A 22,500-nucleotide genomic window follows, 5' to 3' on the forward strand; every position below is an offset into this window, starting at 1 on the left:
ATTATTATTATTATTATTATTATTATTATTATTATTATTATTATTATTGTCGTTATTATTTCATTATTATTATTATTATTATTATTATTATTATTATTATTATTATTATTATTATTATTATTATTATTAGTAGTAGTAGTAGTAGTAGTAGTACTGTTATTATTATTATTATTATTATTATTATTATTATTATTATTATTATTTTTATTATACTATTATTATTATTATTATTATTATTATTATTATTATAGTATCATTATTATTGTCGTTGTTATTATTATTATAATCATTATTATTGAGAAGCGCTAAACCCGGTAGTGTAATGGGAGATAATCAGGTGTGATGGGAGGAAGTGAAGGACTGGTCAGTCCTTCAGATGAAGATCTCCTGCCCAGCAGAGTCAGTAGTTGAGACACTCAGAAGCTGACTGCTAGATTCATCATATTTATAATAATTAGGGTGGTTGGCTGGGTTTTAATCTTGTCAACAGTGCAACACTAGGATTCATTTCTTTTACCAATTACGCGAGTTTCAATCCTATCTCCTACACAAGGGTCATCAATGTATACACACTGTATAACACTGTGTATATACACTGAGAGATATACACTTCTCAGTACATACAAACCTCCGTTTTTCCTCTAAGTTCTCCAGTCAAGAATACTTTAATATCCACATGCCAGGACTTTATTATACTCTCACTCTGCATACATCACAACATAAACATCTCTTGCTGCATATATATATATATATATATATATATATATATATATATATATATATATATATATATATATATATATATATATATATATATATATGTATATATATATAATAACTTCAGTGGGTAATAGGCAATTCGTCCTAATTATCACTAATTCTTATAAATTAATTATATTTTTATTCTAATATCCTGCTCTTAGAGATTATATTTCTCGCTTTAATTGTTATAAATATTTACGATGTGAGGAATAAACTGCATGAACACTTACACTCACGGAAGTGATCGTTTGTATCGGCACTCTGTACGTGTCTCAGTGTTAGTATATCGGCACTCTGTACGTGTTTCAGTGTTAGTATATCGACACTCTGTACGTGTTTCAGTGTTAGTATATCGACACTCTGTACGTGTTTCAGTGTTAGTATATCGGCACTCTGTACGTGTTTCAGTGTTAGTATATCGACACTCTGTACGTGTTTCAGTGTTAGTATATCGGCACTCTGTACGTGTCTCAGTGTTAGTATATCGGCACTCTGTACGTGTTTCAGTGTTAGTATATCGACACTCTGTACGTGTTTCAGTGTTAGTATATCGGCACTCTGTACGTGTCTCAGTGTTAGTATATCGGCACTCTGTACGTGTTTCAGTGTTAGTATATCGGCACTCTGTACGTGTTTCAGTGTTAGTATATCGACACTCTGTACGTGTTTCAGTGTTAGTATATCGGCACTCTGTACGTGTTTCAGTGTTAGTATATCGACACTCTGTACGTGTTTCAGTGTTAGTATATCGACACTCTGTACATGCTTCAGTGTTAGTATATCGACACTCTGTACGTGTTTCAGTGTTAGTATATCGGCACTCTGTACGTGTTTCAGTGTTAGTATATCGACACTCTGTACGTGTTTCAGTGTTAGTATATCGACACTCTGTACGTGTTTCAGTGTTAGTATATCGGCACTCTGTACGTGTTTCAGTGTTAGTATATCGGCACTCTGTACATGCTTCAGTGTTAGTATATCGGCACTCTGTACGTTTTTCAGTGTTAGTATATCAGCACTCTGTACGTGTTTCAGTGTTAGTATATCGGCACTTTGTACGTGTTTCAGTGTTAGTATATCGGCACTTTGTACGTGTTTCAGTGTTAGTATTTCGGCACTTTGTACGTGTTTCAGTGTTAGTATATCGGCACTTTGTACGTGTTTCAGTGTTAGTATATCGGCACTCTGTACGTGTTTCAGTGTTAGTATATCGGCACTCTGTACGTGTTTCAGTGTTAGTATATCGGCACTCTGTACGTGTTTCAGTGTTAGTATATCGGCACTCTGTACGTGTTTCAGTGTTAGTATATCGGCACTCTGTACGTGTTTCAGTGTTAGTATATCGGCACTCTGTACGTGTTTCAGTGTTAGTATATCGGCACTTTGTACGTGTTTCAGTGTTAGTATATCGGCACTCTGTACGTGTTTCAGTGTTAGTATATCGGCACTTTGTACGTGTTTCAGTGTTAGTATATCGGCACTCTGTACGTGTTTCAGTGTTAGTATATCGGCACTTTGTACGTGTTTCAGTGTTAGTATATCGGCACTTTGTACGTGTCTTTCTCTCTTCATATATGTACATATATACATATATACATATATACATATATATATATATATATATATATATATATATATATATATATATATATATATATATATATATATATATATATATATATATATATATATATATATGTGTGTGTGTGTGTGTGTGTGTGTGTGTGTGTGTGTGTGTGTGTGTTTAATCTTTGTATCACTTTGTAACTTATTTGGTAAGTGTCACCAGTGAATATAGGTATCATCAGTGAACCTTGGTGTTACCATTGAACCTTGGTATCACCACTGAACCTTGGTGTTATCATTGAACCTTGGTATCAGTGAATCTTGGTATTACCATTGAACGTGATATCACCAGTGAACCTTGGTATCACCACTGAACCTTGGTATCACCACTGAACCTTGGTATCACCACTGAACCTTGGTATCACCACTGAACCTTGGTATCACCACTGAACCTTGGTATCACCACTGAACCTTGGTATCACCACTGAACTTTGGTATCATCATTGAACCTTGATATCACCACTTAACCTTGATATCACCACTGAACCTTGGTATCACCACTTAACCTTGGTATCACCACTTAACCTTGATATCACCACTAAACCTTGGTATCACCACTGAACCTTGGTATCACCACTTAACCTTGATATCACCACTGAACCTTGGTATCACCACTAAACCTTGGTATCACCACTGAACCTTGGTATCACCACTGAACCTTGGTATCACCACTGAACCTTGGTATCACCACTAAACCTTGATATCACCACTAAACCTTGGTATCACCACTGAACCTTGGTATCACCACTTAACCTTGATATCACCACTGAACCTTGGTATCACCACTAAACCTTGGTATCACCACTGAACCTTGGTATCACCACTGAACCTTGGCATCACCACTGAATCTTGGTATCACCACTAAACCTTGGTATCACCACTGAACCTTGGTATCTCCACTGAACCTTGGTATCACCACTGAACCTTGGTATCACCACTAAACCTTGGTATCATCATTGAACCTTGGTATCACCACTTAATCTTGATATCACCACTGAACCTTGGTATCACCACTGAACTTTGGTATCACCACTGAACCTTGGTATCACCACTGAACCTTGGTATCACCACCGAACCTTGGTATCACCACTGAACTTTGGTATCACCACTGAACCTCGGTATCACCACTGAACCTTGGTATCACCACTGAACTTTGGTATCACCACTGAACCTCGGTATCACCACTGAACCTCGGTATCACCACTGAACCTTGGTATCACCACTGAACCTCGGTATCACCACTGAACCTCGGTATCACCACTGAACCTTGGTATCACCACTGAACCTCGGTATCACCACTGAACCTCGGTATCACCACTGAACCTTGGTATCACCACTGAACCTTGGTATCACCACTGAACCTCGGTATCACCACTGAACCTCGGTATCACCACTGAACCTTGGTATCACCACTGAACCTCGGTATCACCACTGAACCTCGGTATCACCACTGAACTTTGGTATCACCACTGAACCTCGGTATCACCACTGAACCTCGGTATCACCACTGAACCTCGGTATCACCACTGAACCTTGGTATCACCAATAAGCCTTCATGTCTTAACTGTGTATATCTTGAGATGGTGAGATTAATCACGGGAAAGCGCTAAATACTGAAGGAGTAACGCAGCGCCTGGGAAGAGGGAGGTACTTTCATCAGATCTGATCCAAGGAAAAAGTGGAAAGCTCATATTCCTTGAATTAAGAGCCCTTTATTGACTTATTTTGGGATAACATGATAACTTAAGTTGTTATATTCAAAGTTCCCAAATGTGTAATAATGTAGGGGGTAATATAGCATAATAATGTAGGGGTAATATAGCATAATAATGTAGGGGTAATATAGCATAATAATGTAGGGGTAATATAGCATAATAATGTAGGGGTAATATAGCATAATAATGTAGGGGGTAATATAGCATAATAATGTAGGGGTAATATAGCATAATAATGTAGGGGTAATATAGCATAATAATGTAGGGGGTAATATAGCATAATAATGTAGGGGTAATATAGCATAATAATGTAGGGGTAATATAGCATAATAATGTAGGGGGTAATATAGCATAATAATGTAGGGGTAATATAGCATAATAATGTAGGGGGTAATATAGCATAATAATGTAGGGGTAATATAGCATAATAATGTAGGGGTAATATAGCATAATAATGTAGGGGTAATATAGCATAATAATGTAGGGGTAATATAGCATAATAATGTAGGGGTAATATAGCATAATAATGTAGGGGTAATATAGCATAATAATGTAGGGGTAATATAGCATAATAATGTAGCGGTAATATAGCATAATAATGTAGGGGTAATATAGCATAATAATGTAGGGGGTAATATAGCATAATAATGTAGGGGTAATATAGCATAATAATGTAGGGGGTAATATAGCATAATAATGTAGGGGGTAATATAGCATAATAATGTAGGGGTAATATAGCATAATAATGTAGGGGTAATATAGCATAATAATGTAGGGGGTAATATAGCATAATAATGTAGGGGGTAATATAGCATAATAATGTAGGGGGTAATATAGCATAATAATGTAGGGGTAATATAGCATAATAATGTAGGGGTAATATAGCATAATAATGTAGGGGGTAATATAGCATAATAATGTAGGGGGTAATATAGCATAATAATGTACGGGTAATATAGCATAATAATGTAGGGGTAATATAGCATAATAATGTAGGGGTAATATAGCATAATAATGTAGGGGGTAATATAGCATAATAATGTAGGGGTAATATAGCATAATAATGTAGGGGTAATATAGCATAATAATGTAGGGGTAATATAGCATAATAATGTAGGGGTAATATAGCATAATAATGTAGGGGTAATATAGCATAATAATGTAGGGGGTAATATAGCATAATAATGTAGGGGTAATATAGCATAATAATGTAGGGGTAATATAGCATAATAATGTAGGGGTAATATAGCATAATAATGTAGGGGTAATATAGCATAATAATGTAGGGGTAATATAGCATAATAATGTAGGGGTAATATAGCATAATAATGTAGGGGTAATATAGCATAATAATGTAGGGGTAATATAGCATAATAATGTAGGGGGTAATATAGCATAATAATGTAGGGGTAATATAGCATAATAATGTAGGGGTAATATAGCATAATAATGTAGGGGTAATATAGCATAATAATGTAGGGGTAATATAGCATAATAATGTAGGGGTAATATAGCATAATAATGTAGGGGTAATATAGCATAATAATGTAGGGGTAATATAGCATAATAATGTAGGGGTAATATAGCATAATAATGTAGGGGTAATATAGCATAATAATGTAGGGGTAATATAGCATAATAATGTAGGGGTAATATAGCATAATAATGTAGGGGTAATATAGCATAATAATGTAGGGGTAATATAGCATAATAATGTAGGGGGTAATATAGCATAATAATGTAGGGGTAATATAGCATAATAATGTAGGGGTAATATAGCATAATAATGTAGGGGTAATATAGCATAATAATGTAGGGGTAATATAGCATAATAATGTAGGGGTAATATAGCATAATAATGTAGGGGTAATATAGCATAATAATGTAGGGGTAATATAGTATAATAATGTAGGGGTAATGTAGCATAATAATGTAGGGGTAATATAGCATAATAATGTAGGGGTAATATAGCATAATAATGTAGGGTAATATAGCATAATAATGTAGGGGTAATATAGCATAATAATGTAGGGGTAATATAGCATAATAATGTATATAGCATAATATGTATAATGCATAATAATGTAGGGGTAATATAGCATAATAATGTAGGGGTAATATAGCATAATAATGTAGGGTAATATAGCATAATAATGTAGGGGTAATATAGCATAATAATGTAGGGGTAATATAGCATAATAATGTAGGGGGTAATATAGCATAATAATGTAGGGGGTAATATAGCATAATAATGTAGGGGTAATATAGCATAATAATGTAGGGGTAATATAGCATAATAATGTAGGGGTAATATAGCATAATAATGTAGGGGTAATATAGCATAATAATGTAGGGGTAATATAGCATAATAATGTAGGGGTAATATAGCATAATAATGTAGGGGTAATATAGCATAATAATGTAGGGGTAATATAGCATAATAATGTAGGGGTAATATAGCATAATAATGTAGGGTAATATCGCATAATAATGTAGGGGGTAATATAGCATAATAATGTAGGGGGTAATATAGCATAATAATGTAGGGGTAATATAGCATAATAATGTAGGGGTAATATAGCATAATAATGTAGGGGTAATATAGCATAATAATGTAGGGGTAATATAGCATAATAATGTAGGGGTAATATAGCATAATAATGTAGGGGGTAATATAGCATAATAATGTAGGGGTAATATAGCATAATAATGTAATGGTAATATAGCATAGTAATGTAGGGGTAATATAGCATAATAATGTAGGGGGTAATATAGCATAATAATGTAGGGGTAATATAGCATAATAATATAGGGGGTAATATAGCATAATAATGTAGGGGTAATATAGCATAATAATATAGGGGTAATATAGCATAATAATGTAGGGGGTAATATAGCATAATAATGTAGGGGTAATATAGCATAATAATGTAGGGGGTAATATAACATAATAAGACAGCAGTAGCCATGCTAATTAAGCTGTGTTAAATGATCTTGTATTAAATCTCAACAGTAGTTATAACCTCTCATTTCCCCAGTAAGTTGCTAGTGTCGTGAAGTATGGTAAATCATCTTAGTGAACGTCTTAACACGCAGTACCCTATTTTTTTCAGCGTTTTTCCTTTCCTCTTTCCCCTCCCCTTCCCTACTAATTTAAAAAGTAGTGCTAAAGGATAATTAAACTCTAGTTATTTTTGTAACTTTGAATCTCACATGGGTATTATTGCCTCAGTGCTCCAGTCACTGAACTTAGGTTCCAGTAGTTATAATATAAGTCTTCCTGGACTCATTAAACATAGGTTCCAGTAGTTATAAGTCTTCCTGGACTGAGTAAGCATAGGTTCCAGTAGTTATAAGTCTTCCTGGAATCACTAAATATAGGTTCCAGTAGTTATAAGTCTTCCTGGACTGAGTAAACATAGGTTCCTGTAGTTATAAGTCTTCCTGGACTCACTAAACATAGGTTTCAGTAGTTATAAGTCTTCCTGGCCTCACTAAACATAGGTTCCAGGAATTATAAGTCTTCCTGGCCTCACTAAACATAGGTTCCAGGAATTATAAGTCTTCCTGGACTCACTAAGCATAGGTTCCAGTAGTTATAAGTCTTCCTAGCCTCACTAAACATAGGTTCCAGTAGTTATAAGTCTTCCTGGACTCACTAAACGTAGGTTCCAGTAGTTATAAGTCTTCCTGGCCTCACTAAACATAGGTTCCAGGAATTATAAGTCTTCCTGGCCTCACTAAACATAGGTTCCAGGAATTATAAGTCTTCCTGGACTCACTAAACATAGGTTCCAGTAGTTATAAGTCTTCCTGGCCTCACTAAACATAGGTTGCAGTAGTTATAAGTCTTCCTGGAATCACTAAACATAGGTTCCCGTAGTTATAAGTCTTCCTGGCCTCACTAAACATAAGTTCCAGGAATTATAAGTTTTTCTGGTCTCACTAAACATAGGTTCCAGTAGTTGTAAGTCTTTCTGGCCTCACTAAACATAGGTTCCAGTAGTTACAAGTCTTCCTGGCCTCACTAAACATAGGTTCCAGGAATTATAAGTCTTCCTGGCCTCACTAAACATATATTCTAGTAGTTGTAAGTCTTCCTGGCCTCACTAAACATAGGTTCCAGTAGTTGTAAGTTTTCCTGGACTCACTAAACAGAGGTTCCAGTAGTTATGTCTTCCTGGCCTCACTAAACATAGGTTCCAGGAATTATAAGTCTTCCTGGCCTCACTAAACATAGGTTCCAGTAGTTGTAAGTCTTTATGGACTCGCTAAACATAGGTTCCAGGAATTATAAGCCTTCCTGGACTCACTAAACATAGGTTCCAGTAGTTATAAGTCTTCCTGGACTCACTAAACATAGGTTCCAGTAGTTATAAGTCTTCCTGGACTCACTAAACATAGATTCCAGTAGCTATAAGTCTTCCTGGACTCACTAAACATAGATTCCAGTAGCTATAAGTCTTCCTGGACTCACTAAACATAGGTTCCAGTAGTTATAAGTCTTCCTGGACTCACTAAACATAGATTCCAGTAGCTATAAGTCTTCCTGGACTCACTAAACATAGGTTCCAGTAGTTATAAGTCTTCCTGGACTCACTAAACATAGGTTCCAGTACTTATGCAACAACATATTCTCCTGTTTTTAATCAGAGCAAATATAATAAAAAAAAGTTTAATATGTATGTCTAATTATAAATAAAATTGTTTTGAAGTGTAATTCAGCTGGACGCTGAGAAATAATTAATAAGGTATACATAATGCATGATAATGAGAAATGTGTCAGTCTCACTTAAATGTTTAAAGTAACCATAAGAATTTTTTTAAGATAATTAAAATAATTTAATATATCCATGACATTTTTTTGACATAAAGACAAATATTTTAAATTATGTCACATTTTTATTTCTCAATTCGCTTTTCTCACAGCCGAGGATTTCTTTATATTCTTGTAATAAGTTTTCTTTATCTTTTTTTCAATTTATTTTCTTTCTGTATCTGTGAGACTCCAGCTAATCTATTTCTTATCTTTCTCTCTTGTTCACATCTGACACCTGTCACTCACGTCTGGCACCTATCACTCATGTCTGACACCCCTGTCACTAACATCTGATTCTTGTCACTCACGTCTAACACCTGTCGCTCACGTCTGGCACCTATCACTCACGTCTGACACCCCTGTCACTAAAATCTTATTCTTTTCACTGACGTCTGACACCTGTCACTTATTGTCTGATACCTGTCACTCATCGTCTGACACCTGTCGCTCACGTCTAACACTTGTCACACACGTCTGACACCTTTCACTCACGTCTAACACCTGTCACACGCGTCTGACACCAGTCGTTTGACACCACGTTTGACACTTGTCACTCATGGTCTGATACCTGTCACTCACGTCTGACACCTGTCGCTCACGTCTAACAGCTGTCACACACGTCTGACACCTGTCACTCACGCTTGACACCTGTCACTCATGGTATGACACCTGTCACTCATCGTCTGACACCTGTCACTCATCATCTGACGCCTGTCACTCATTCTCTGGCACTCGTCTGTAACAAGAGTAGTTCCTGAGATAAGGGATATGTCCTATCAAGATAATTTGATGGAACTCAACCTGATGACACTGGAGGACAGGAGGATTAGGGTATATAATAACAACGTACAAAATACTGAAAGAAATTGACAGAGTAAACAGGGACCGAGTGTTTGAGAGATGGTAAACAGTAATACAAGGGCACAGCTGGTAACTGAAAACCCAGATTAGTCATAGGGATGTTATGAAGTATTTCTTCAGCCACATAGTTGTCAGGAAGCTGAACGACCTGGAGAGTGAAGTGGGTGAGGCGCTAGTCATGCTAAGCTTTAATTAAGTAGAGATATGAAAAGGCTGTCTAAGCCAGGAAAGAGTGGACCTAGTAGCGACCAGGGAAGAGGCGGGGCCAGGAGCTGAGACTCGACCCCTGCAACCACATATAGGTAAGTATTTGTTACTCATCCTCTTACACTCGTCACTTATCCTCTGACACTCGTAACTCCTCCTCTGATACTCGTAACTCATCCTCTAAGACTCGCCACTCACCGTCTGACACCCATCACTCATCCTCTGACACTCGTCACTCACGTCTGACACCTTTCACTCATGTCTGACATCCGTCACTCACGTCTGACACCCTTCACTCACGTCTGATACCCGTTACTCACTTTTAACACCTGTCACTCACGTCTGACACACGTCACTCACGTCTGACATCCGTCACTCACGTCTGACACCCGTCACTCACGTCTGACACCCGTCACTCTCTTCAGGTTCTTCAGTTTTGGTGGTCCTGGCAAGAAGAAGGTATCTACTGTTGCTTCAGCAGCTGCCAACAATATCTCACTGTCGCAGACACCTCAACCCCTCAAGCGTCATGGCTCTGACGACCAGGCAGTGGCGCTGACGGGGCTGGCACCCCACGGCAGCACCGGCTCTGTGGGTGAGGCGGGTGGCACTGGTATTCATCAAGGTGGATCATCAGGGTCATCCAACAAACTGGACTGTGATCCACCATACAGGTAACGTGACTCACTTTAAGCTCTCATCTCTGCTCAGACGTACACTATTGTTGCCTTCTTAAGATCATCTCAGTGTTCTGTCCAAAAAAAAAAAACTCATCATTCAGTACCTGTTCACAAGAACATTCAGTACGTGTTCACAAGAACATTCAGTACGTGTTCACAAGAACATTCAGTACGTGTTCACAAGAACATCCAGTACGTATTCACAAGAACATACAGTACGTGATCACAAGAACATTCATCATTCATTCAGTACCTGTTCACAAGAACATTCAGTACGTGTTCACAAGAACATTCAGTACGTGTTCACAAGAACATTCAGTACGTGTTCACAAGAACATCCAGTACGTATTCACAAGAACATTCAGTACGTGTTCACAAGAACATTCAGTACGTGTTCACAAGAACATTCAGTACGTGTTCACAAGAACATTCAGTACGTGCTCACAAGAACATTCAGTACGTGTTCACAAGAACATCCACTACGTATTCACAAGAACATTCAGTACGTGTTCACAAGAACATTCAGTACGTGTTCACAAGAACATTCAGTAAGTGTTCACAAGAACATTCCGCACATGTTTACAAGAACATTCAGCACATGTTCACAAGAACATTCAATATGTGTTCACAAGAACATTCAGTACGTGTTCACAAGAACATTCAGTACGAGTTCACAAGAACATTCAGTACGTGTTCACAAGAACATTCAGCACATGTTTACAAGAACATTCAGCACATGTTCACAAGAACATTCAGTACGTGTTCACAAGAACATTCAGTACGTGTTCACAAGAACATTCAGTACGTGTTCACAAGAAAATTCAGCACATGTTCACAAGAACATTCAATATGAGTTCACAACAACATTCAGTACCTGTTCACAAGAACATTCAGTACCTGTTCACAAGAACATTCAGTACCTGTTCACAAGAACATTCAGTACCTGTTCACAAGAACATTCAGTACGTGTTCACAAGAACATTCAGCACATGTTCACAAGAACATTCAATATGTGCTCACAACAACATTCAATACGTGTTCACAAGAACATTCAGTACGTGTTCAAAAGAACATTCAGTACCTGTTCACAAAAACATTCAATACGTGTTCACAAGAACATTCAGTACGTGTTCACAAGAACATTCAGTACCTGTTCACAAGAACATTCAGTACCTGTTCACAAGAACATTCAGTACCCGTTCACAAGAACATTCAGTACCTGTTCACAAGAAAATTCAGTACCTGTTCACAAGAACATTCAGTACCTGTTCACAAGAACATTCAGTACCTGTTCACAAGAACATTCAGTACGTGTTCACAAGAACATTCAGTACGTGTTCACAAGAACATTCAGTACGTGTTCACAACAACATTCAGTACGTGTTCACAACAACACTCAGTACGTGTTCACAAGAACATTCAGTACGTGTTCACAAGAACATTCAGTACCTGTTCACAAGAACATTCAATACCTGTTCACAAGAACATTCAGTACGTGTTCACAAGAACATTCAGTACGTGTTCACAAGAACATTCAGTACGTGTTCACAAGAACATTCAGTACCTGTTCACAAGAACATTCAGTACCTGTTCACAAGAACATTCAGTACATGCTCACAAGAACATTCAGTACCTGTTCACAAGAACATTCAGTACCTGTTCACAAGAACATTCAGTACGTGTTCACAAGAACATCCAGTACGTATTCACAAGAACATTCAGCATGTGTTCACAAGAACATTCAGTACGTGTTCACAAGAACATTCAGTACGTGTTCACAAGAACATTCAGTACGTGTTCACAAGAACATTCAGTACGTGTTCACAAGAACATTCAGTACGTGTTCACAAGAACATCCAGTACGTATTCACAAGAACATTCAGTACGTGTTCACAAGAACATTCAGTAAGTGTTCACAAGAACATTCAGTACGTGTTCACAAGAACATTCAGTACCTGTTCACAAGAACATTCAGTACGTGTTCACAAGAACATTCGGTACGTGTTCACAAGAACATTCAGTACGTGTTCACAAGAACATTCAGTACGTGTTCACAAGAACATTCAGTACGTGTTCACAAGAACATCCAGTACGTATTCACAAGGACATTCGGTACGTGTTCACAAGAACATTCAGTACGTGTTCACAAGAACATTCAGTACGTGTTCACAAGAACATTCAGTACGTGTTCACAAGAACATTCAATACGTGTTCACAAGAACATTCAGTACGTGTTCACAAGAACATTCAGTACGTGTTCACAAGAACATTCAGTACGTGTTCACAAGAACATTCAGTACGTGTTCACAAGAACATTCAGTACGTGTTCACAAGAACATTCAGTACGTGTTCACAAGAACATTCAGTACGTGTTCACAAGAACATTCAGTACGTGTTCACAAGACTGATGATCTTATTTAACTTCCTCTGGAGTCTTTATCAATAATTTATTACCCACACTTGTTAATAAGTCTTGTTCAGTCCCTCACGATTCTCTCTAATATATTATCTCTTCCCACAGTTTTAATTTCTCTAATATCTAATAAAAAAATTGGCCTGTAATCTAACTTGTTTCATTATATCTCATTAAATAATTTTCCTTTATCGCTGTAATTTCGAAATTAATTCAGTTTTTTCCTCACATATTTACTGATTCACAATATTTAAAAACTAATTTTATTTTGTATCTTATTCTTTCTATAATTATTTTTTATAGATTTTAATAATAAGCTTATTTCTTACTTCCTTCTTTCATGTAATTCAGCGTTACTGTTCCTCTCCATTATTATTATATTATTACATTCCTTCAATGGTATGTTTGAATATTTGGTAATTGTCTGGGTTCCTGCCTGAGTAGTGAGGTGACGGACTGGTTGCCTGAGTAGTGAGGTGACGGACTGGTTGCCTGAGTAGTGAGGTGACGGACTGGTTGCCTGAGTAGTGAGGTGACGGACTGGTTGCCTGAGTAGTGAGGTGACGGACTGGTTGCCTGAGTAGTGAGGTGACGGACTGGTTGCCTGAGTAGTGAGGTGATGGACTGGTTGCCTGAGTAGTGAGGTGACGGACTGGTTGCCTGAGTAGTGAGGTGACGGACTGGTTGCCTGAGTAGTGAGGTGACGGACTGGTTGCCTGAGTAGTGAGGTGACGGACTGGTTGCCTGAGTAGTGAGGTGACGGACTGGTTGCCTGAGTAGTGAGGTGACGGACTGGTTGCCTGAGTAGTGAGGTGACGGACTGGTTGCCTGAGTAGTGAGGTGATGGACTGGTTGCCTGAGTAGTGAGGTGACGGACTGGTTGCCTGAGTAGTGAGGTGACGGACTGGTTGCCTGAGTAGTGAGGTGACGGACTGGTTGCCTGAGTAGTGAGGTGACGGACTGGTTGCCTGAGTAGTGAGGTGATGGACTGGTTGCCTGAGTAGTGAGGTGACGGACTGGTTGCCTGAGTAGTGAGGTGACGGACTGGTTGCCTGAGTAGTCAGGTGATGGACTGGTTGCCTGAGTAGTCAGGTGATGGACTGGTTGCCTGAGTAGTGAGGTGACGGACTGGTTGCCTGAGTAGTCAGGTGATGGACTGGTTGCCTGAGTAGTGAGGTGACGGACTGGTTGCCTGAGTAGTCAGGTGATGGACTGGTTGCCTGAGTAGTGAGGTGACGGACTGGTTGCCTGAGTAGTGAGGTGACGGACTGGTTGCCTGAGTAGTCAGGTGATGGACTGGTTGCCTGAGTAGTGAGGTGACGGACTGGTTGCCTGAGTAGTCAGGTGATGGACTGGTTGCCTGAGTAGTGAGGTGATGGACTGGTTGCCTGAGTAGTGAGGTGACGGACTGGTTGCCTGAGTAGTCAGGTGATGGACTGGTTGCCTGAGTAGTGAGGTGACGGACTGGTTGCCTGAGTAGTCAGGTGATGGACTGGTTGCCTGAGTAGTGAGGTGACGGACTGGTTGCCTGAGTAGTCAGGTGATGGACTGGTTGCCTGAGTAGTGAGGTGACGGACTGGTTGCCTGAGTAGTGAGGTGACGGACTGGTTGCCTGAGTAGTGAGGTGACGGACTGGTTGCCTGAGTAGTCAGGTGACGGACTGGTTGCCTGAGTAGTCAGGTGACGGACTGGTTGCCTGAGTAGTCAGGTGACGGACTGGTTGCCTGAGTAGTGAGGTGACGGACTGGTTGCCTGAGTAGTCAGGTGACGGACTGGTTGCCTGAGTAGTGAGGTGACGGACTGGTTGCCTGAGTAGTCAGGTGATGGACTGGTTGTCTGAGTAGTCAGGTGACGGACTGGTTGTCTGAGTAGTGAGGTGATGGACTGGTTGTCTGAGTAGTGAGGTGACGGACTGGTTGCCTGAGTAGTCAGGTAACGGACTGGTTGCCTGAGTAGTGAGGTGACGGACTGGTTGCCTGAGTAGTGAGGTGACGGACTGGTTGCCTGAGTAGTCAGGTGACGGACTGGTTGCCTGAGTAGTCAGGTGACGGACTGGTTGCCTGAGTAGTCAGGTGATGGACTGGTTGTCTGAGTAGTCAGGTGACGGACTGGTTGTCTGAGTAGTGAGGTGATGGACTGGTTGTCTGAGTAGTGAGGTGACGGACTGGTTGCCTGAGTAATCAGGTAACGGACTGGTTGCCTGAGTAGTGAGGTGACGGACTGGTTGCCTGAGTAGTGAGGTGACGGACTGGTTGCCTGAGTAGTCAGGTGACGGACTGGTTGCCTGAGTAGTGAGGTGACGGACTGGTTGCCTGAGTAGTCAGGTGATGGACTGGTTGTCTGAGTAGTCAGGTGATGGACTGGTTGTCTGAGTAGTCAGGTGACGGACTGGTTGTCTGAGTAGTGAGGTGATGGACTGGTTGTCTGAGTAGTGAGGTGACGGACTGGTTGCCTGAGTAGTCAGGTAACGGACTGGTTGCCTGAGTAGTGAGGTGACGGACTGGTTGCCTGAGTAGTGAGGTGACGGACTGGTTGCCTGAGTAGTCAGGTGACGGACTGGTTGCCTGAGTAGTGAGGTGACGGACTGGTTGCCTGAGTAGTCAGGTGATGGACTGGTTGTCTGAGTAGTCAGGTGACGGACTGGTTGTCTGAGTAGTCAGGTGACGGACTGGTTGCCTGATTAGTGAGATGACGGACTGGTTGCCTGAGTAGTGAGGTGATGGACTGGTTGTCTGAGTAGTCAGGTGATGGACTGGTTGTCTGAGTAGTGAGGTGATGGACTGGTTGCCTGAGTAGTGAGGTGATGGACTGGTTGTCTGAGTAGTGAGGTGATGGACTGGTTGTCTGAGTAGTGAGGTGATGGACTGGTTGTCTGAGTAGTGAGGTGATGGACTGGTTGTCTGAGTAGTGAGGTGACGGACTGGTTGCCTGAGTAGTGAGGTGATGGACTGGTTGCCTGAGTAGTGAGGTGATGGACTGGTTGTCTGAGTAGTGAGGTGATGGACTGGTTGTCTGAGTAGTCAGGTGACGGACTGGTTGTCTGAGTAGTGAGGTGACGGACTGGTTGCCTGATTAGTGAGATGACGGACAGGTTGCCTGAGTAGTGAGGTGCCGGACTGGTTGCCTGAGTAGTGAGGTGACGGACTTGTTGCCTGATTAGTGAGATGACGGACTGGTTGCCTGAGTAGTGAGGTGCTGGACTGGTTGCCTGAGTAGTGAGGTGGCGGACTGGTTGCCTGAGTAGTGAGGTGACGGACTGGTTGCCTGAGTAGTGAGGTGATGGACTGGTTGTCTGAGTAGTCAGGTGACGGACTGGTTGCCTGAGTAGTGAGGTGACGGACTGGTTGTCTGAGTAGTGAGGTGACGGACTGGTTGTCTGAGTAGTGAGGTGACGGATTGGTTGTCTGAGTAGTGAGGTGACGGACTTGTTGCCTGATTAGTGAGATGACGGACTGGTTGCCTGAGTAGTGAGGTGCTGGACTGGTTGCCTGAGTAGTGAGGTGATGAACTGGTTGCCTGAGTAGTGAGGTGCTGGACTGGTTGCCTGACAAGTGAGGTGGCGGACTGGTTGCCTGAGTAGTGAGGTGATGCACTGGTTGTCTGAGTAGTGAGATGACTGACTGGTTGCCTGAGTAGTGAGGTGCTGGACTGGTTGCCTGAGTAGTGAGGTGACTGACTTGTTGCCTGAGTAATGAGGTGACTGACTGGTTGCCTGAGTAATGAGGTGTTGGACTGGTTGCCTAAGTAGTGAGGTGACTGGTTGCCTGAGTAGTGAGGTGACTGACTGGTTGCCTGAGTAGTGAGGTGACTGACTGGTTGCCTGAGTAGTGAGGTGACTGACTGGTTGCCTGAGTAGTGAGGTGATGGACAGGTTTCCAGAGAAGTGAGGTGACTGACTGGTTCTCTGAGTAGTGAGGTGACTGACTGGTTTCCTGAGTAGTGAGGTGACTGACTAGTTTCCTGAGTAGTGAGGTGACTGACTGGTTACCTGAGTAGTGAGGTGACTGACTGGTTGCCTGAGTAGTGAGGTGACTAACTGGTTGTCTGAGTAGTGAGGTGACTGAGTGGTTGCCTGAGTAGAGAGGTGACTGACTGGTTGCCTGAGTAGTGAGGTGACTGTCTGGTTGCCTGAGTAGTGAGGTGATGTACTGGTTGCCTGAGTAGTGAGATGACTGACTGGTTACCGTTACCTGAGTAGTAAGGTGACTGACTGGTTGCCTGAGTAGTGAGGTGATGGACTGGTTGCCTGAGTAGTGAGATGACTGACCCTTTACCTGAGTAGTGAGGTGATGGTGTGGTTGCCTGAGTAATGAAGTGACTGACTGGTTGCCTGAGTAGTGAGGTTATGGACTGGTTGCCTGAGTAGTGAGGTGACTGACTGGTTACCTGAGTAGTGAGGTGACTGACTTGTTGCCTGAGTAGTGAGGTGACTAACTGGTTGTCTGAGTAGTGAGGTGACTGACTGGTTGCCTGAGTAGAGAGGTGACTGGTTGCCTGAGTAGTGAGGTGACTGAATGGTTGCCCGAGTGGAGAGATGACTGACTGGTTGCCTGAGTAGTGAGGTGACTGAATGGTTGCCTGAGTACTGAGATGACTGACTGGTTGCCTGAGTAGTGAGATGACTGACTGGTTACCGTTACCTGAGTAGTAAGGTGACTGACTGGTTTCCTGAGTAGTGAGGTGATGGACTGGTTGCCTGAGTAGTGAGATGACTGACCCTTTACCTGAGTAGTGAGGTGATGGTGTGGTTGCCTGAGTAATGAAGTGACTGACTGGTTGCCTGAGTAGTGAGGTTATGGACTGGTTGCCTGAGTAGTGAGGTGACTGACTGGTTACCTGAGTAGTGAGGTGACTGACTTGTTGCCTGAGTAGTGAGGTGACTAACTGGTTGTCTGAGTAGTGAGGTGACTGGTTGCCTGAGTAGAGAGGTGACTGACTGGTTGCCTGAGTAGTGAGGTGACTGAATGGTTGCCCGAGTGGAGAGATGACTGACTGGTTGCCTGAGTAGTGAGGTGACTGAATGGTTGCCTGAGTACTGAGATGACTGACTGGTTGCCTGAGTAGTGAGGTGACTGAATGGTTGCCTGAGTACTGAGATGACTGACTGGTTGACTGAGTAGTGAGGTGACTGAATGGTTGCCTGAGTACTGAGATGACTGACTGGTTGCCTGAGTAGTGAGGTGACTGAATGGTTGCCTGAGTACTGAGATGACTGACTGGTTGCCTGAGTAGTGAGGTGATGTACTGGTTGCCTGAGTAGTGAGGTGACTGAATGGTTGCCTGAGTAGTGAGGTAATGTACTGGTTGCCTGAGTAGTGAGATAACTACTGGTGAGGATGGATCTTCATGCATGAAGGAAGGTGAGGGGAAAAAGTAAAATCTGAATGTGCCTCACATCTCTCTCTCATCTCCGTATAAAACCTTAAGCTGAACACCAGTCCTCTCAATTAGCAGGAGGATGAAATGTGATCAGGTTTGATTCACTGACATTTATATCACTGTCTTCTCTCCTCCTGTGGTCCCATTATCTCACCTGGCCACTCACTTATCACTTCTTCTATTATATGTTTCTCTCTCTCTCTCTTTCTCTTTCTCCATACATCCTCGATGTGTCTTCAGAGGTTTTATCCTCTGTAAGGTGTATACAAATTTCAAGTCTGTATATCTTCTTTCATGTGTTCACTTATTAATATAACCTAAAGTATTTTTTTCTTGTCCTCGGCATTTATAACTCTGTCTGTCTGTCTGTTTCTCTCTCTCTCTCTCTCTCTCTCTCTCTCTCTCTCTCTCTCTCTCTCTCTCTCTCTCTCTCTCTCTCACTCTCTCTCTCTCTCTCTCTCTCTCTCTCTCTCTCTCTCTCTCTCTCTCTCTCTCTCTCTCTCTCTGCCTCCTCTCTTTCTACTTTGTAATTGCTTGTACACAGCTTCTATCACTACATTTTTTCTCTCAGTTGCTATTTGTGTAAGTTTGCTGTTTGTTATTATTACTGTGGTGGTGTTTTTCTCTAGTTCCTGCCTGGTATATCGTACTGCTGCCTCTCACCTCGCTGCCTGGGTCGCTGCTGCTTCTAACACTTGTCGGACCTCCGGGTAGGCGCTCACCATTTCTGAGAATAACTTGGCTCTTTTACATTTTTGTCGTAAAGTTTCATTCATTATCATGTGTCTTACACATGTTTTTTCCTCTAAGTCCTCGTATATTTCCACTCTTAAGTTTCCCTCCCGTTTATTACTTGGTTTTATTTCTCCGTTAACGCTCCTTTAATAATTATATTATGTTATCCAAGCCTCTGAATGTTGTAACTCACTTTCCTTTAGTTTTTCCTTTGATTTCCTGAAAAGTTTGTTCTTTACTTTATTTCCATACTTCCCTCATTCTGTTTTCTGTGAATGTGATCCAATTTACATGCACCACAATGAACCTTTCTCTGTCTTTTATCCCAGTTGTTACCGTTATTATAGTAAGTCTCCTCAGAGCCGCGACCTGCACACTTCTGAAGGTAACATTCCTGGCTACTTTCCTTCCTTGTGTAATAATCAACATTTAAACACTTCGTCTCATCCCCATAACCTGGACGACGTCTTCCTTCTTGTTAAATATATTACTTCGTCTTTAATATGTAATCATATCCAGGAGTCGAATTCCTTACTTTTTCTAGGCTTCTGTTTTGATATTTTCCTCCTTTTGTTCTATATTCACAGCTATCGCTCAGGTGTTTACACCTCAGTTAAAACAAGAAGTTTTGCACTAATAACATTGTCCCTTCACTTCAGTGAAACAAAATATATATATAACTGTGAATTATCATTGTATTGGACCATGATAATATCACTTCTAAAACTGTCTAGCGAAGTTTTATTGTGCCCAGAATATGAGCCACGTCCATCATGGGCAAAATAGACTATGCCAGGTTCACTTGGCTCAGAACTCTTGTATTATCCAGTAGCTGGTAAACCTGTACAAAAAAAAAATTAAATTTAAATTTTGATGTCCGCTTTACTAAATCAGCTTTATTGATTCAGAATATGGAAGTAGTTTTTTCGAGGCATATCGCATTTTCTTGACAATAATTTAGAATTATACAAAACTCCTCTATACAAATAATGTGAAAGAAGAAACAATAAAAAATTTATGAGTATATCAGTGCTTTACATATTAACATCTACGAGAAATGTCTTAGTAGCGGTAAACAACACAATTATCCTGCCTTTGTCAGGAGGGCTGATCCCATTGCAAAAACCGGCAAAATTCAACAAGCTTTGCAGGATTGCATTTATCTTGGTAGCGTGGTTACATTACTGCAACATCTTAAAGGAATCTTTTTCCGGTCTTGTCACTGCCGTCACAAAGGTTGTCAGAAAAAGAAGACAAATGTGAGTGGAGGAAATGCAACCCGAGTCAAATGTTGCAGTCCAGTCGTTGGTAACTTTGCAGTAGTTGATCAATCAGTGACTTACATTTGACCAACCAGTGACCTACAGTTGTCTGCATATATTCTGAAAGGAATATCAAACTTTTAATTCTCTCATTTATTGTCATCTGAAAATCCGTGTCAGCTTTAAGCTGGTGAACTTGTAATTAAGCTGGTGAACTTGTAATTAAGTTGGTGAACTTGTAATTAAGCTGATGAACTTGTGGAAATTCATATTCATGTTAATTATAATTTTGGCCTTAGCTTGGAAGACTTTCCTAACAGTTATTGAAGTCCTGGTAGACCACTGTCCTGACCAGTTGTTTGACGAGACCAAAAGGTCAATAGTAACAATAAAATTAGTTATGTTTAGTGTACTTGGGCTGACTGAGTCACCTGGTGGCCCAGCGTTATGCTCTCCCAACGGTATTTTTTTTTTTTTACATTGAACACTCTGCCGTGAAACTGTGAAATTATAAAGCATACATTGTAAAGAGTCGGGTACATTTTGTTCACTCTCAAAATACAAACTTTGCGATATACAGAAACTTATATCTGTCTCGTAATGTACTCTCTAAAAAGAATAAAAAGAATAATTCTTATTCTTTATATTTTTTTTTTTATTGCACGGTGTAATTTATCTATAACTCGAAATTTCCTCCTCCTGCCTGAGTTCACTTATATTTTTCTCACAACTTGTCCGAGCAATGATAAACATATACAGGGAGCAGGGAATGCACTCACTATTTTCTTCTTTTCAACATTCTTCCATTGTCTGCTTTTTCAATTTTGCATCAAAATTTTTCAGGGGTGATCTTCCCAGTGCGAGATTTGTAGGACAGAACAATACTGTGGGGTTGAGCTAGTAAGTGTAAAGTATATGTTACGTGCACAAGTGTTACCTGGTTCATCCTTGTCTATGCTACGTGCACAAGTGTTACCTGGTTCATCCTTGTCTATGTTACGTGCACAAATGTTACCTGGTTCATCCATGTCTATGTTACGTGCACAAACAAGTGTTACCTGGTTCATCCTTGTCTATGTTACGTGCACAAGTGTTACCTGGTTCATCCATGTCTATGTTACGTGCAAACGTACTTCTCAGTTCATTATTGTGTACGTTGTGGTGTGTCCTTTCATCAGGGTCACACTGTACTCCTTGTCTTCTCCACCTCTCTCACACTTGTTGTCTTCTGTACACACACACACACACACACACACACACACACACACACACACACACACACACACACACACACACACACACACACACACACACACACACACACACACACACACACACACACACACACACACACACACACACACACACACACACACACACACACACACACACACACACACACACACACACACACACACACACACACACACGAGTGAGTAAAACAGGATAAACAACTGAATGAGATGTTGAGAATTGGAAGGAAACAAGAAAGCTATTCGATCTTCTAATTAAAAACTTAGAATGCAGTATGAACAGGGATATGGAAGTCACATAAAACTAATTCAGAATGAAGCAGAGAGGAAAGTCCAGGTAATGAGAGAAGATGGGAGGGAGAGAAACTAAGCAAAGTATGTACTGGGGAAGAGTACATTGCAAAACGGGCAACTAGGAACAGGAATGGGATACAATGTTGAGATATTCAAATATCATGAGAGAAAGGAAAGTTGGTTGTTGTAAATGAACAGACATCCATAGACAGTGGGTCTGAAGCAGAAAGAATCCAATTAGTTATGATTTTTAGACTCCCACAGCAAGAAGGGGAGACAAGAAGCGAACACAAAAAGAGCCAACAATTTGTTCCAGAGTAAGACTATATAGAAAATGAGCACCAATAATGGTATATCAGACATCATTGTTAATTTCAATACTATTTTCGAAGTCATTCTGCTGTTCTCAATAATGATTCTAAATACACTTAACACGTGCCAGTTAGTAGCTAAGTAATGTGTCGGTGAAAAACACCGGTTGCTGCTTTCACTGA

General features: G+C 40.6%; 1 protein-coding gene across 1 annotated transcript in view; it reads left to right on the forward strand.

Annotated features, from left to right (window-relative positions):
* The window catches only part of LOC128688783 (uncharacterized), a gene marked incomplete in the record, with an annotated part of 102,696 nt that overhangs the window by 58,421 nt on the left and 21,775 nt on the right, over positions 1–22,500 (forward strand). The window contains 2 exon segments of the mRNA XM_070085525.1: positions 10,416–10,664; positions 21,303–21,359. Of these exon segments, the coding sequence (XP_069941626.1) occupies positions 10,416–10,664; positions 21,303–21,359 (306 nt within the window).

Source organism: Cherax quadricarinatus, chromosome 16, assembly GCF_038502225.1.
Source record: "Cherax quadricarinatus isolate ZL_2023a chromosome 16, ASM3850222v1, whole genome shotgun sequence".
NCBI lineage: Eukaryota > Metazoa > Arthropoda > Malacostraca > Decapoda > Parastacidae > Cherax > Cherax quadricarinatus.